This window comes from Solanum pennellii, chromosome 10 (assembly GCF_001406875.1).
Source record: "Solanum pennellii chromosome 10, SPENNV200".
NCBI lineage: Eukaryota > Viridiplantae > Streptophyta > Magnoliopsida > Solanales > Solanaceae > Solanum > Solanum pennellii.
Window position 1 is genome coordinate 63,050,377 of NC_028646.1, and position 12,044 is coordinate 63,062,420.

Sequence of the window (12,044 nt, forward strand, 5' to 3'; positions counted from 1 at the left end):
TAAGATAACCAAATCTACTTGTAATATTATCTGTGGATATTCTCCTATATAGTAGTAACCTTGTCATTGAAAATGAAAATTTCAAGCTACAGTAGCAAAAGTTAAAACATACTTGAGGATATTAGCACGCAGCATGAGTTGTAAATACAAAAGTGAAGACGAAGGCCTAGCATTGAGAAGAGAGACTCGATCTTTCAGTGAAGTGGGGAATTCGTTGGAGTTGACAGATCCATGTCAATGCACATATTCTCAGCTGGTGACGTTTCATTTTTATCCTTACCTTCGTAGCACAAATCCTGTTCAGGAACTCCAAAATGTTGATTTTGATTACATTCAGCATCAATAGAAATCTCAGGAATATCATCCAGCAAGCTACTAATGTCACCACAGCTGGTCAGGATGTCGGAAAAGTCACCATAGCAATCATGTGTTTCTTGCATCAAGTAATTTGTGATCCCTGTATTTACTATATTTCCTTCTGCTTCGGACTTTCTAATATGCCCCTGCTGCATAGCTACTGCTTTGTGCTTAGCAGTCCAATCTGGGCGACTCCACAGATATACTGGAGGGGACACGATGTTCCATTGGTCCATCTGCTGGTTATAAACATTAATTGATCCTGGCAGGTAAAAGGACTGGCATAACAAAAAGAACTGCGTCATATCATTTGTAAGAGAAATATCAGGCAATAAAAATCTTTCAATCTTTTGCACCTTGCCAGCCAAGATAACGTCATCTTCCCAAATCAAATCATAAGGATTCTTTCTTTTATCAAGTCTGCAGTGGCAGAAGATTGATAAATCAAGTGGTAAGCAGAAAATAACTGAACATGCTGCTTTCATAATATAAATCTTCACCTTTTTGTTTCTTTTGGAACAGTAATAATTAGAAGCTTCGGTCTGAATGTGAGAGCTTTGCTTATAAATTCATTTGCCGTGGAGAAAGGGGGATTAAACCCCATGATCTACTCAAGGCACAAGATAAAATGGGTTATTCAAAACAATGTCAAGTTATTCAAAGTCGAGGGTTTCCAACATACCAATTTGGATCCTTCTGGCAAGTCTCTTAAACCAACAGTCATCCAATCCCTCTTCTCAAAGTTGAAATCATTCTGGAAAGTTGTGAAATTTCAAGAGGTTATTCATTAACTTATAAGACAATTAGACAAGACACTAAGTTAATGAATACAAAGCAAACAATCTTACAGGGGCAATGTGGACTTGAAGGAAACAGAGCAAAAGTGGGATGAAAGTTTCATATTCTTAGTTTGCGTGAGAAGTACACAAGAGGAGACTTAACATAGGTGTACAAATGCATTAACTCTATCCCCTCCCTTCCCTCTACCGTTCAATCTATCAAAAAATGTCCAAGACAACCTGTTTTTTCTTTAATTTATACAATAACGATTCATAATGCCCTAATAGTTCAAGCAATAGTTGCAAAATCAGCATAAGATAACATAAAATAAAAAAGAGTAATATCTATATCAATCTCCAGAAACCAATAGATGCATGCTATTGTGAAGCATCAAAGCACACATATTATTTAGTTAAACAACAGTCTAAAGACATAAACCTAAAGAATGGACTGTATTACTCAGCCAGTTCAGAAAAATTGAAGATCTGATAAGTTAAAAATTAAAACCTTGCTCATAATGCTTTCATAAAAGGAATATGTATGGCAATACTTTCACAACTATATGAAACTATTGACTCTCCAGCACCTCAGATGTCGTGAATAACTTGTATTAGATAGTAATGTGCTTTTGAGTTGGCTTGACAAACTAAATACTCCCTATATTCTGGTGAGAAGATTGAGCTTTAATCATGACTAATCAGTCTTTTTCACGAGTCAAATTATTTTAAAAACTCGAGTTGACTAGGTTAGATGTGGTAATTTCACTCAGATTTTAAAGCAATGTTCTTAACAAGCAAATCTTCTCACTTGATGGAGCATTATAAGTGGCGATAAACCTAATTGTCAAGGATGGTCTGTGGTCCAGAAGTAGAAATAGTTTACTGTATTGGTGACTTCTCGTATCTACGAGGCATTTTCCAAGTGAAATTGGAGGATCTCTCTGCTCAACCTATTTTGTGTCTGACAACACAAACTGAAGCTAAATAGTATTCACACACGTAGAAACTTCACCATGCCCTAAAAGAATAACTCATCCCTCAATTACCAATGATTAAGAAAAGACCACACCACATATTTTCATTCTCTTTCATCATTCTAGTTACAACCCATCACATTTTATTTGCGTAATAATATACCACATGCTGGTTATGGAGTGCTACGTTGTAACATTTGGTTAATGAACAAATCTTAAGGTATTGTACGACTGGAGCAAAAAAGAGTAAAAGACTAGCAGTTGTAACATGAAGGGCCCCTATTCTGACTGATCCAACAACAATCACACAAGAAGAGTTGATGAACGAGGAAATATTAGGAAAAACTCTAATTTACTGTGTTTTACCCAAAAAAAAAAAACAGAATTCCCAGCAGGAATCTGATTCACCTGTAATTCAGATAATCAAAATGAAGGTAGCTGATATGATTGTCATGAAACAATTTACCTTTGTTTGTACAAGATCAAAATTTCTGAAATGGCATGTTTTCCCCATTCTGTCTAGTTCTTCTTTCATCAAGCAGCTAAAATCATTGGATCCACAGCAGAAATCGACTATCTGAACAGGAAACACCTCAGCATTCAAGGAAGTATGTAAAGCTGCAATCCTTTGAACAAGATAAGAGAAGGAAGAAGAACAACAACAACATACCAGTATAGTCCCACAAGTGGGGTGTGGAGAGGGTGCGGTATTAACAAACCTTACCCCTACCTTTGTGGGGGTAGAGAGGTTGTTTTTTCTAATAGACCCTTGGAAGAAAAGGAAGAAGAAGAAACCAAAAAAAAAAAAAAAAAGCAAACAAGTGCATGAAAAGAGATGTTCGACTGAAAATATCAAAGGTTCGAGAACAAATTTATCGAGACAAAATTGAAGTAGTAAAAGAATCTGTTTAACTGAATTTGTAATCTGAATTTTACAAAAATTGGGCAGACTGAAAATTTTTGGAAATTCAGAAATCACCTTTTAAGTCAACAAATACAATTTACATCCTCCACATCAAAAGTAAAAAAGAAAAGATAGGCAGGTTTTGATGTTAATACAAGAAGAAAGACAAGTACAAGGAAATAAAGAAGCAAAAGAAAAAAAAGAAAAGATAGGCAGGTTATGATGTTAATACAAGAAGGGAGACAACTACAAGGAAATAAAGAAGCAAAAGAAAAAAAGAAAAGATAGGCAGGTTATGATGTTAATACAAGAAGAGAGACAACTACAAGGAAATAAAGAAGCAAACTCATTAGGATTTTTTACCGTGTCACCATCTTGCACATACCATCTTAGTCTGTCAACCACCTGCACAAGGATTCAGCCTCTAATTTGCAGAAAAACACATAATAAGTCTGATACCATTTATAACTACGGGCAACAAAAAAATAGTGGGATAGAATATAATGTCATGTGCTGCAAGTGCAAAATACAAGTAGGTTATACATTAAAATATAACGTAGACATTTGGGAAATTTTGGTTGAAGTTGAAAAAGTAGTATTTGGAAGTTGCAGTTGTGTTTGGATTTTGGAAATGAACTTTATCTCACAAAGTATGTGAAAGTCGAATATTTGTAGATGGAAACCATTATTTCACTTTAACTACTCCTTAAACTAGTATTTAAATACCATACCGTAATTTGAGGAGCAAAATTCAGAATATTCAAATACTGATGGTCAAACAAGTATTTGCATTATGACATGTTTCATCAACTTGAATGATCAGTTTGTGGCGTATATTCTTACAAAACCGATTTGCAGCCGTAGTATTAAGCAAATGTGAATCAAGTTAGGAGCATACATTGTATACATCCCTACTAGAGAGGGAGTACTAAACATTTTATACCAATGTTATCAGAAGTACATAAAAGCTCTAAGGCCTGTTAGGACTTTAAGTGCAAAGAGCAAATAAAATGTGGGCATTAATGAGAAAAGGCGAAAATAGAAAGAAAAATACACACAAATTTATGGAGTATATAATTAGTCCAAGACTAATAAGTATAAGCAATGAATAACAAATATATGGACAAAGAAATTTTTTTTAAAAAACCGATAAAGTGAAATAACAATTGCTTAGTGTAGCCTCTTCAGGAGACGCTCGTTTGCAAGGGAAATTTGTCTTAAAACCTTAAAGACGACACTGAACAACATCCTTAGTGAGGTGAGGCAAAGCGCTCAGCATGTTTTGAGTAAATTGAGCCTCACTTCTGTGCTTAAGCGTGCTTTTGACAACACCGTTTTATATTTCCAACTTGAGAGGGAGTTAAGAAAGTTTATGTTTGGAACAAGTAAACAAGCTAAGTGATCATTCCTTGTATTGGAAATGATTTACAATCCTTGTAACAGTGTAATTAGAAATAGGAATTATTCTCATATCCATTTCTGGATTACTTGTAACCATTACAAAATTCCCAACTTGCTTGAGGGAATAATTAAGCCATTCATTCCCCAATATCTCTTCATTCTCTTTTCTTTATAGGTCATTTGGTAGAGTGCATTAGAAAAAATAATGCATGCAATAGCTTTGTGTATGAATAGTACCTTGTTTGGTACACTTTTTCACCTATGTATGCATTAGTAATACACTCTAATTGATTTTAAGGTATGTTTAACTAATATGGAAATCCATTGAAGTGCAAAGGGTTTTAATGCATGCCATGATTAAAAACACAAATGCCCCTCAAAACCTTTTCCCCATCCTTTCCCCATATTTGAGGAGGGTACTTTTGTAAATAAATATTTTAGAAATTATACAATGCATGTTATTTTTAGTGCACCAAACCAAACACTGCATAAGAAATAATCTAAGCATAACTAATACAAGCCCTTGCATACAAAAAGATTCCTAATTATCATGACATAATCATTAGATATTCCACACAACATTCTCAATGGCTTGCTTCTCCATCAAATAATTATGTCAACAGTTAACTTGTAGAAAAATATTTGCAAATACTGATTGGCCACGAAATATTGGTTTCTAGTGAAAAATTATTTGAAATTCAAGTAAAATATTATTTGAACTTCAAGTGAAATATTGAAATAGCATGTCTGAATGAGCATTTCAAACGAAACTTTTCAAATCTTCAACTTGCCATCCAAGTTCATGTCCAAACGTGACTTCCACGGACCATTTTCCAACTTCAAATCCTACATTTCAACTTCAACTCAAAGATTATGCAAAGCCATACTTAGCATCCATTAGTCCATAAAGAGTAGAAGTAGTTTTTGGAAATAAAACTTGGCAAAAAGAGTTTGGTCATATAACATGTCATATTTTTGGCAAAAATAAAATCCCAAAAACTATATAAAAAAAAACAAACTACTTTTTTAAAAAATTAAAATTTACCTCAAACTTTTATATTTTATAATAACACCCCAACATTTATTAATCCCAACTTGACAAGCTTGAGAAACGCACCATGAAGGCACTCGCTCAACTTATGTATTGTATTAATGTTTATGATGTGTTTGTTGCTATCAGACTCTCAAGTATGTAATGGTATTGTTCCATAAAACTTGTTAAAAGCAATGCAAAGATTGGAGCTTATAATTTATGAGTTTAATTTTTATCACAGAACATGTTCATCATAAAATGATAATACAAACTTGAAGAGTATTTTTAATAGTTTTTAAAACTTATGGATATAAATTATATTTCTTTAAGTCAAATATTTTCCCCACATGGTGAAACTTCACCCAAAAATGACTGGCCAAAAATATTTGGGAATCTATGACCAAACACTAGCTTAATAGCTCTCTTGACTTTCAACAAAGACATAATCATCAATAATTCTATTACAATATTCTGAATGATTATCTTGACTTTTATTTAGGCTTAGCCAAATGAGAGAGAGTTTGAAATTTGTTATTGCAACTTCTACATCAAATTCGGAAACTATACATCTCTATTTACTTTCAGGAAGCACTTTTGGTAAACCTTGTTAGAAAACTGAAGACATGCATACAAAATTCCAGGGTATTAATCTGCTTCCTCATGTAATGTTTCTGGGGTACATTTTAGCATTGCATCAAATACAAAAGTTATGACGATGGAAGACAGGGTTGACTAGTATACCGGCTTTGTTGAGTTTGTTTTAAAGTTGCATCGGTTAGAAAAACTCGGAAGATGTAAGACAGTGTTTACTAGTGAGATGCAGCTATATTATCACTCCCATTAAGATACAAGATACAACAACATATCCATCAAGATACAAGATCTAATAATAAAATGCAAAAACAGGACATACCTCCTTCAGTTTGTCCACCTTCGTGAAGTGGCGACCAAAAGACGTATAGCGCATCCCATTAAGAAAAGGGGCAAGATAAGATCCAAGCTTCTTCTGTAACATACAAGAGAGAAATGAATATTTGCAACTCATTTATCAGATAGTCAATCAAAAACAACCATTGAAGGCTCAAATACAGCTTAATAATAGAAATGATTGGCAAGTCATTTGACAGAGAATGAAATGTTGAGTAGAGAACGAAGATCCATAAACTACAGGAACTTCCAGTATCCATAATTGAGAAGGTATGTGTCTAGATTTTCATAGCATGGTCATATTTGATAGGTAAAGCAATATATGCAAAAGGAATCACCAATTACACTCTCCAGTAAAAAAATCTTTTTGCAATCAGTCAACACTGCCAACGAAGATTTTTTAGCTGTATTTACCAGCTATTCAAGGTAGAAATAACAGTCTCCAGTACAGAAAGGATAACCATATCTTTGTGTAGGAATAGGTTATTAACACTGAGATATATATCTAGTATATTGTATTATGTAAGATGACACGACATACTAATACAAAGCTTGTGGTGCCGATTCTCCAAATACTGACATACAATAGCTTCTTCTTCTCACACCAATAAGATTGAACTCTTGAAAATAATTAACAACATTCGGTGGAACTAAAAAACTTAATTGTTGTGATATACAACTTGTTGTGATGCAATGCATGCAAGTTTAGAGACTACCTTCAAGTGCATGAATTATTTGCCTAGACTTAGCAAGAAACGATCTAGACAAAATCTCAAAAGTGCATCAGAAAGAAGAGCTAGTAATTCTATTCCACGAGCTAATGAAGGAATCGGGCTCCAAGCATGCATTAATGAAGGAACTTCCAGCAGCTGAGGCAGATTTTTGGTTTAATTTTTGGACTAGGTAACAGCTAGACCATCAAAGGGAGTTATTATATTCTTGCACAAAATAATTTATGTTATCATGGAGACTGTTAACCCGTAGCTACGACAGCATCTTGCTAATCACATGTGGAAACTTGTAGAATTCTGTTGGTGCAAGTAGTAAGTTCAATAATCTAATATACTCCTACAACTAGATCACCACCATCTAAGCAAGATACAAATCTCAGCTGTTGGTTAAAAAGAAGTAACAGAGGTACTACATTTCTATTGATATAGTTCACTTAGCTCCAACAAAAAGATGTCACTAATATGAACCAACTCTCTTTCTTGAAAATGGTGTTTTGTCAAGTATTTTTCATGGGCTTACATTTCCAAAGAGAACTAGGCCTCTTTAAGCTTTTCCAGGACTGATTTAAACCCTAAAAGTTTTTCCTCTATCCTTTCTTTCTGATCCTAGAATATATGATATGTCATATCGACACTCCAGTTTTAGTACTATTCTTGTAGTTTCGTGTTCTTCCACTTATGTTACTATTTGTTGTTTCTTGTAGCTCGATTATAGGATTATTGCTGTAGTATTGTTCTACTACTATCTCTTGTTTTTGTTATTTTCAATTGTCTTGTACTTTCATTACGTCTTTTCTACATTGTCTTTGTCTTGAGTCGAGGGCCATTAGAAACAGCCTCTCTACCTCACCTCTGAGGTAGAGATAAAGCATGTGTACACCCTACCCTCCCCAGACCCCACTCTGTGAGACTACATTGGGTATGTTGTTGTCATATTGACACTCCTCTTTCTTTCAGAATTGTTGGACATGACATGCACTTCCTATGTTCGACACTCCTCTTTTCTCAGAATTGTTGGACATAACATGAACTCCCTATGTATCACCCAAACAGGGAACTTACTGCACAACACAGCGTTAATCTGTGGAGCATGAAACTCGTCAAAAATTTGATCACAAAATAACACATCAAGTCAGGAGCAAGAATGTAGCTATAAAAAGCCTGTGTTTATAGGTAAGAACATTTTAGGCCCTGTGGAGCAACCTTCCATCTGAAAATCTGACTTAGAATTTCTGGCTCGCAGACAGCTTTGGCGTCTTCAATGCTGCATCCTTCGTCTAGTTTCTTCAACGCTACTTGAATAGCCTGGTCCAGAAAATAAAGAGGAATGTTTTATATAAAAGAAAACTGCAGAAGAAATAAGAAGAAAAACTGATTACATTCTCTTCAATACTGAACCAGTAGATATACCTTTACAGAACACTGAACTTTTCCCAAGGTAATGGCCTTGTCTGTGAAATTCTTTTGAGAGTTACTATCTATACATTTCCGATACTGCTCATTCACAAATTCCTCCACATTAAACGAAGAGGTGGAGTTTTTTATCAAAGTCATCATTCTGCAAACCAAGTATCAAATGCAAAGTAAATAGGTTAACCAAATGCATTAAACATCCATTAAAAGTTATATCTTGGATGGAAAACGGAAGGATGATTCAACTTTAAGAACATGATGAAGTCCATTGAGTACCTCTTTTTCATTTCATTATCAGCCAATTGCTGTGTAATGCTGGTCTTCTTCATCACAGGCATAACTGGACGGACATTCACCGTCTTGCCACTAAAAGTACTTTGTGAGGCACAGACCAACTTTAGTGGCACCTTCGATTTGCCTCTTTCCTGCATTGGAGGCTTCAATTGTTTTCCTGACATAGATGTAAATTTTTAATATCTTTAATAGACTTAGTAGCTTTGACCAATTACAGAACAAGAGCTTGTATAAGCCATGTAGCACCTTTTCCATAAGAATCACCAACTTCAGTAGCACTGTGACTCGCCTCAAAAGGCCTTTTCATGTGCAGGAAGCTTGTTTCAGTGAGAGCACCAAGAACCTTACTCCTTCGTGAGAGCATCCTCACGGGTCCTGATGGAAGCCCTGAGGATTGTGAGTTTGCTTTCCCATCAATATGTGGAAACACGATATGGTCCCTTTTTGGAGTCCCAATTTTAGGAATGATCTTGTGATCCCTGGGCAGAGGTAGGTGTTGGTAATTCTTTTAACACATATTAAGAACATGAATGGTTCAGGATTCCTGAAGTTGCAGATGAAACTTACATACAGTATATCAAGATACGTCTGGGCAAAAGATCATTCCAAGCCCTTTTCTGGATGTTTTTGTCATAATGGGAGGCCTCAAAAGAAATGCATCTTAGAAAAGTCAACAAGAAAACACAAAACATGAGATGCCCAATACTTCTGTCCTCAAGTATTAATGTATTATTTAATCAAAGCACTCAAAATCAAGACAATAAGATCAAGGAAACCTTGGTAAGCATCTGCGGTGATATGCCCTTGGACAGCGTCTACAAATTGCAAATTGCAACTCATAGTCCTTCTTATCCTCCCCTTGCTTGCAGATGGAACATTTATGAGCAGGGCAAGTAAATGATTCTCCAGCTACGATTTCCTTCTGCAGCTCTAAGGCTCGACATTTATCACCCGGATAAAGTAACTCTGAGACGCATTTAGGATGAAAGAAGTGTCCACAAGTTGCCGAAATGCAAGGGAAGACCTTTGGAAAATTGTGCAAATTAAACATAGGTGAGCAATTTGGATATCAAAATAGAATAACAGTGATATGAAGAATTGGGAAATATGTAGAAGAAACATATATCAGTATCTCCAGTATTATTCAATTCCCAATTCGTCCATATTCTGGGAATTAGAAATGGCTCTGGTTAAACTGCAGAAATTCCGACCATCTTCCAGTGCTCTTCATTTGAGCAAAACACAGATCAGATAGGGAGAAGAATAACCATATTCTATTATATGAAAAAAAATTATTTTCATTCTTCCAGAAGGTAGCATGTACTACCACTTTCATGCTAGCACTATCCAGTGATGAGAAATAGAAGACAGACGTACTCTGAGGTGACTACCAGCTTTAATCCTAGCATACTCCCACCCACATTTCCCATCCGTCTCTCTTGATTTTCTGCATTTTTAAAACAAAGTGGTTTCCTGCATTTCTTTAACCCGTCAGATCTAGTTTCTATCTCTCCTCATTAGAGAACCATTTTTCCTTAAACCTGATCAATTCTTCCGTTCAATCATCCCTCCAGCCTATTTGACATTCTCTCCTTCAACAGTTCTACTTAATAAGCTTCCCACAAGCTCCCTCCACACCTCACCAATACTCCAAAATCAGCCTCTGGACACAAGAATGAAGAAAAATGACATATGACACTGTTGCAAGTTAGATATAGAGTCAGCTCAAATTATACGAGATTTGAGTCATGTGTGGATTCAGAAAATAGGTATTCCACAGATACCACACGAGAAAACTCTTGTCTTAGCTTGTATTTGGACATGTGATATGAAGTCATGATTTCAAAACAGCTGGACATGCGATTTGGGATCATGATTTCAAATCCCAAATTCTCCCAAAAAAACATGATTTGGATTCCACATCATGATTTCGATTTTTTAAAAATGTAAAACTTGACGCATAAGTTAGTTCGTTTTTTTTTTTTAAAAAAAAGAAGACTCATCTTCAGCGTGAAGAGACTGATTGTACCTTGTGAGAGGACTTAATTGAGGATTATATTAAAGCGTAATTAGTTACTACTATTGTTGACTAGTGGATCTATATAAAATTATGTGTATGTGGAAGTTTGTAATCACCAAACATTTATTTATAAAGGGAATGTGGAGATATGTGATTTATTAATCCGATGCATTAGGATATTCCAATATCTTGTTTATGAACTATGGTTTGCTCATTTGATAAGATACGTAAGAGCTGGAGAGACTTTGATAGTTTTCACAACTTGTGGGGTTTTCATGTTTATGCAAAAATACAACTTAAAAAAACCAAGTTGCATGTCTAAACAAAACTTCAACTTCAAATAATGATTTCATCTTACACGTCTAGTCATGCCGTTATTTACAATGAAGAATCCAGTGCATTATGTTGACATTCTAACACAGAGAAAACTACAATATCCCCGCTAAGGACTACAAAGGAAAATTTTTTGAAAAGACCACTTTGGAAGTGCTTAACTAGAAATGTAGAAGCATAATGCAAAACCAGATATTAAAACTTCTCAAACACTGTCTTGTAGGAAATATAGAAGGAGAATACTATCTTTTAGAGATTGTTCAAGTTTTATATAGGCTACTTAAGGCCACTTGAGATGATTACAATCATCAACTACATCACTATTTATACTACTCAAAATAGAAAATAAAAAGTCTTGCACAAATAACTAAATACATGTATCACAATTTACTAGATACATGTACTACGAAATTCTAAAAAGACTTCTTGAAAAACTAAGAGACAATTTTGGAAGACTAAACATTGATGCATTAATTCCAACACTCCCCCTTAATGCATTTGCTTGATAACTCCAATGCGTTCTCGAAGATAGCAAAATTTTTCTCTAGGAAGTGCTTTGGTAAAGATGTCAGCAAGTTGTTCTCCTGTCTGACAATAATGCAACTGAATTTCGCCTTTCTCTTGTGCTTCTCGGATAAAATGATACTTGATGGAAATATGCTTTGATCTTTCATGGCTAACTGGATTCTTGGCAATTGCAATTGCTGATTTGTTATCACAATACAGAACAGTCCTTTTTTTTTTGTTTTTCACCAATGTCTTCAAATATTCTCCTAAGCCAAATAGCTTGAGAAGTAGCCTTGGATGCTGAAACATATTCTGCTTCGGCAGTGGATTGAGCAACAACACTTTGCTTTTTTGATAACCAAGAACAAATG

At 34.9% G+C, this 12,044-nt stretch overlaps 1 protein-coding gene across 3 annotated transcripts in view; it reads right to left on the reverse strand.

The window, feature by feature from the left end:
* Window positions 1-5: 5 nt before the first annotated feature.
* Window positions 6-12,044, reverse strand: part of LOC107032693 (protein ENHANCED DOWNY MILDEW 2-like) — a 23,953-nt gene continuing 11,914 nt past the window's right edge. For all 3 annotated transcript variants that reach the window (XM_015234264.2, XM_027912479.1, XM_015234265.2), the window contains exons 8-20: window positions 9,590-9,837; window positions 9,381-9,473; window positions 9,060-9,292; window positions 8,796-8,970; window positions 8,517-8,664; window positions 8,310-8,411; window positions 6,362-6,454; window positions 3,378-3,419; window positions 2,577-2,687; window positions 1,040-1,111; window positions 858-964; window positions 714-777; window positions 6-635 (exon numbers count right to left, since the gene is read on the reverse strand). In XM_015234264.2, the coding sequence (XP_015089750.1) occupies window positions 195-635; window positions 714-777; window positions 858-964; window positions 1,040-1,111; window positions 2,577-2,687; window positions 3,378-3,419; window positions 6,362-6,454; window positions 8,310-8,411; window positions 8,517-8,664; window positions 8,796-8,970; window positions 9,060-9,292; window positions 9,381-9,473; window positions 9,590-9,837 (1,929 nt within the window). In that variant the 3' untranslated portion in view covers window positions 6-194. The remainder of the gene's footprint in view (window positions 636-713; window positions 778-857; window positions 965-1,039; window positions 1,112-2,576; window positions 2,688-3,377; window positions 3,420-6,361; window positions 6,455-8,309; window positions 8,412-8,516; window positions 8,665-8,795; window positions 8,971-9,059; window positions 9,293-9,380; window positions 9,474-9,589; window positions 9,838-12,044) is intronic.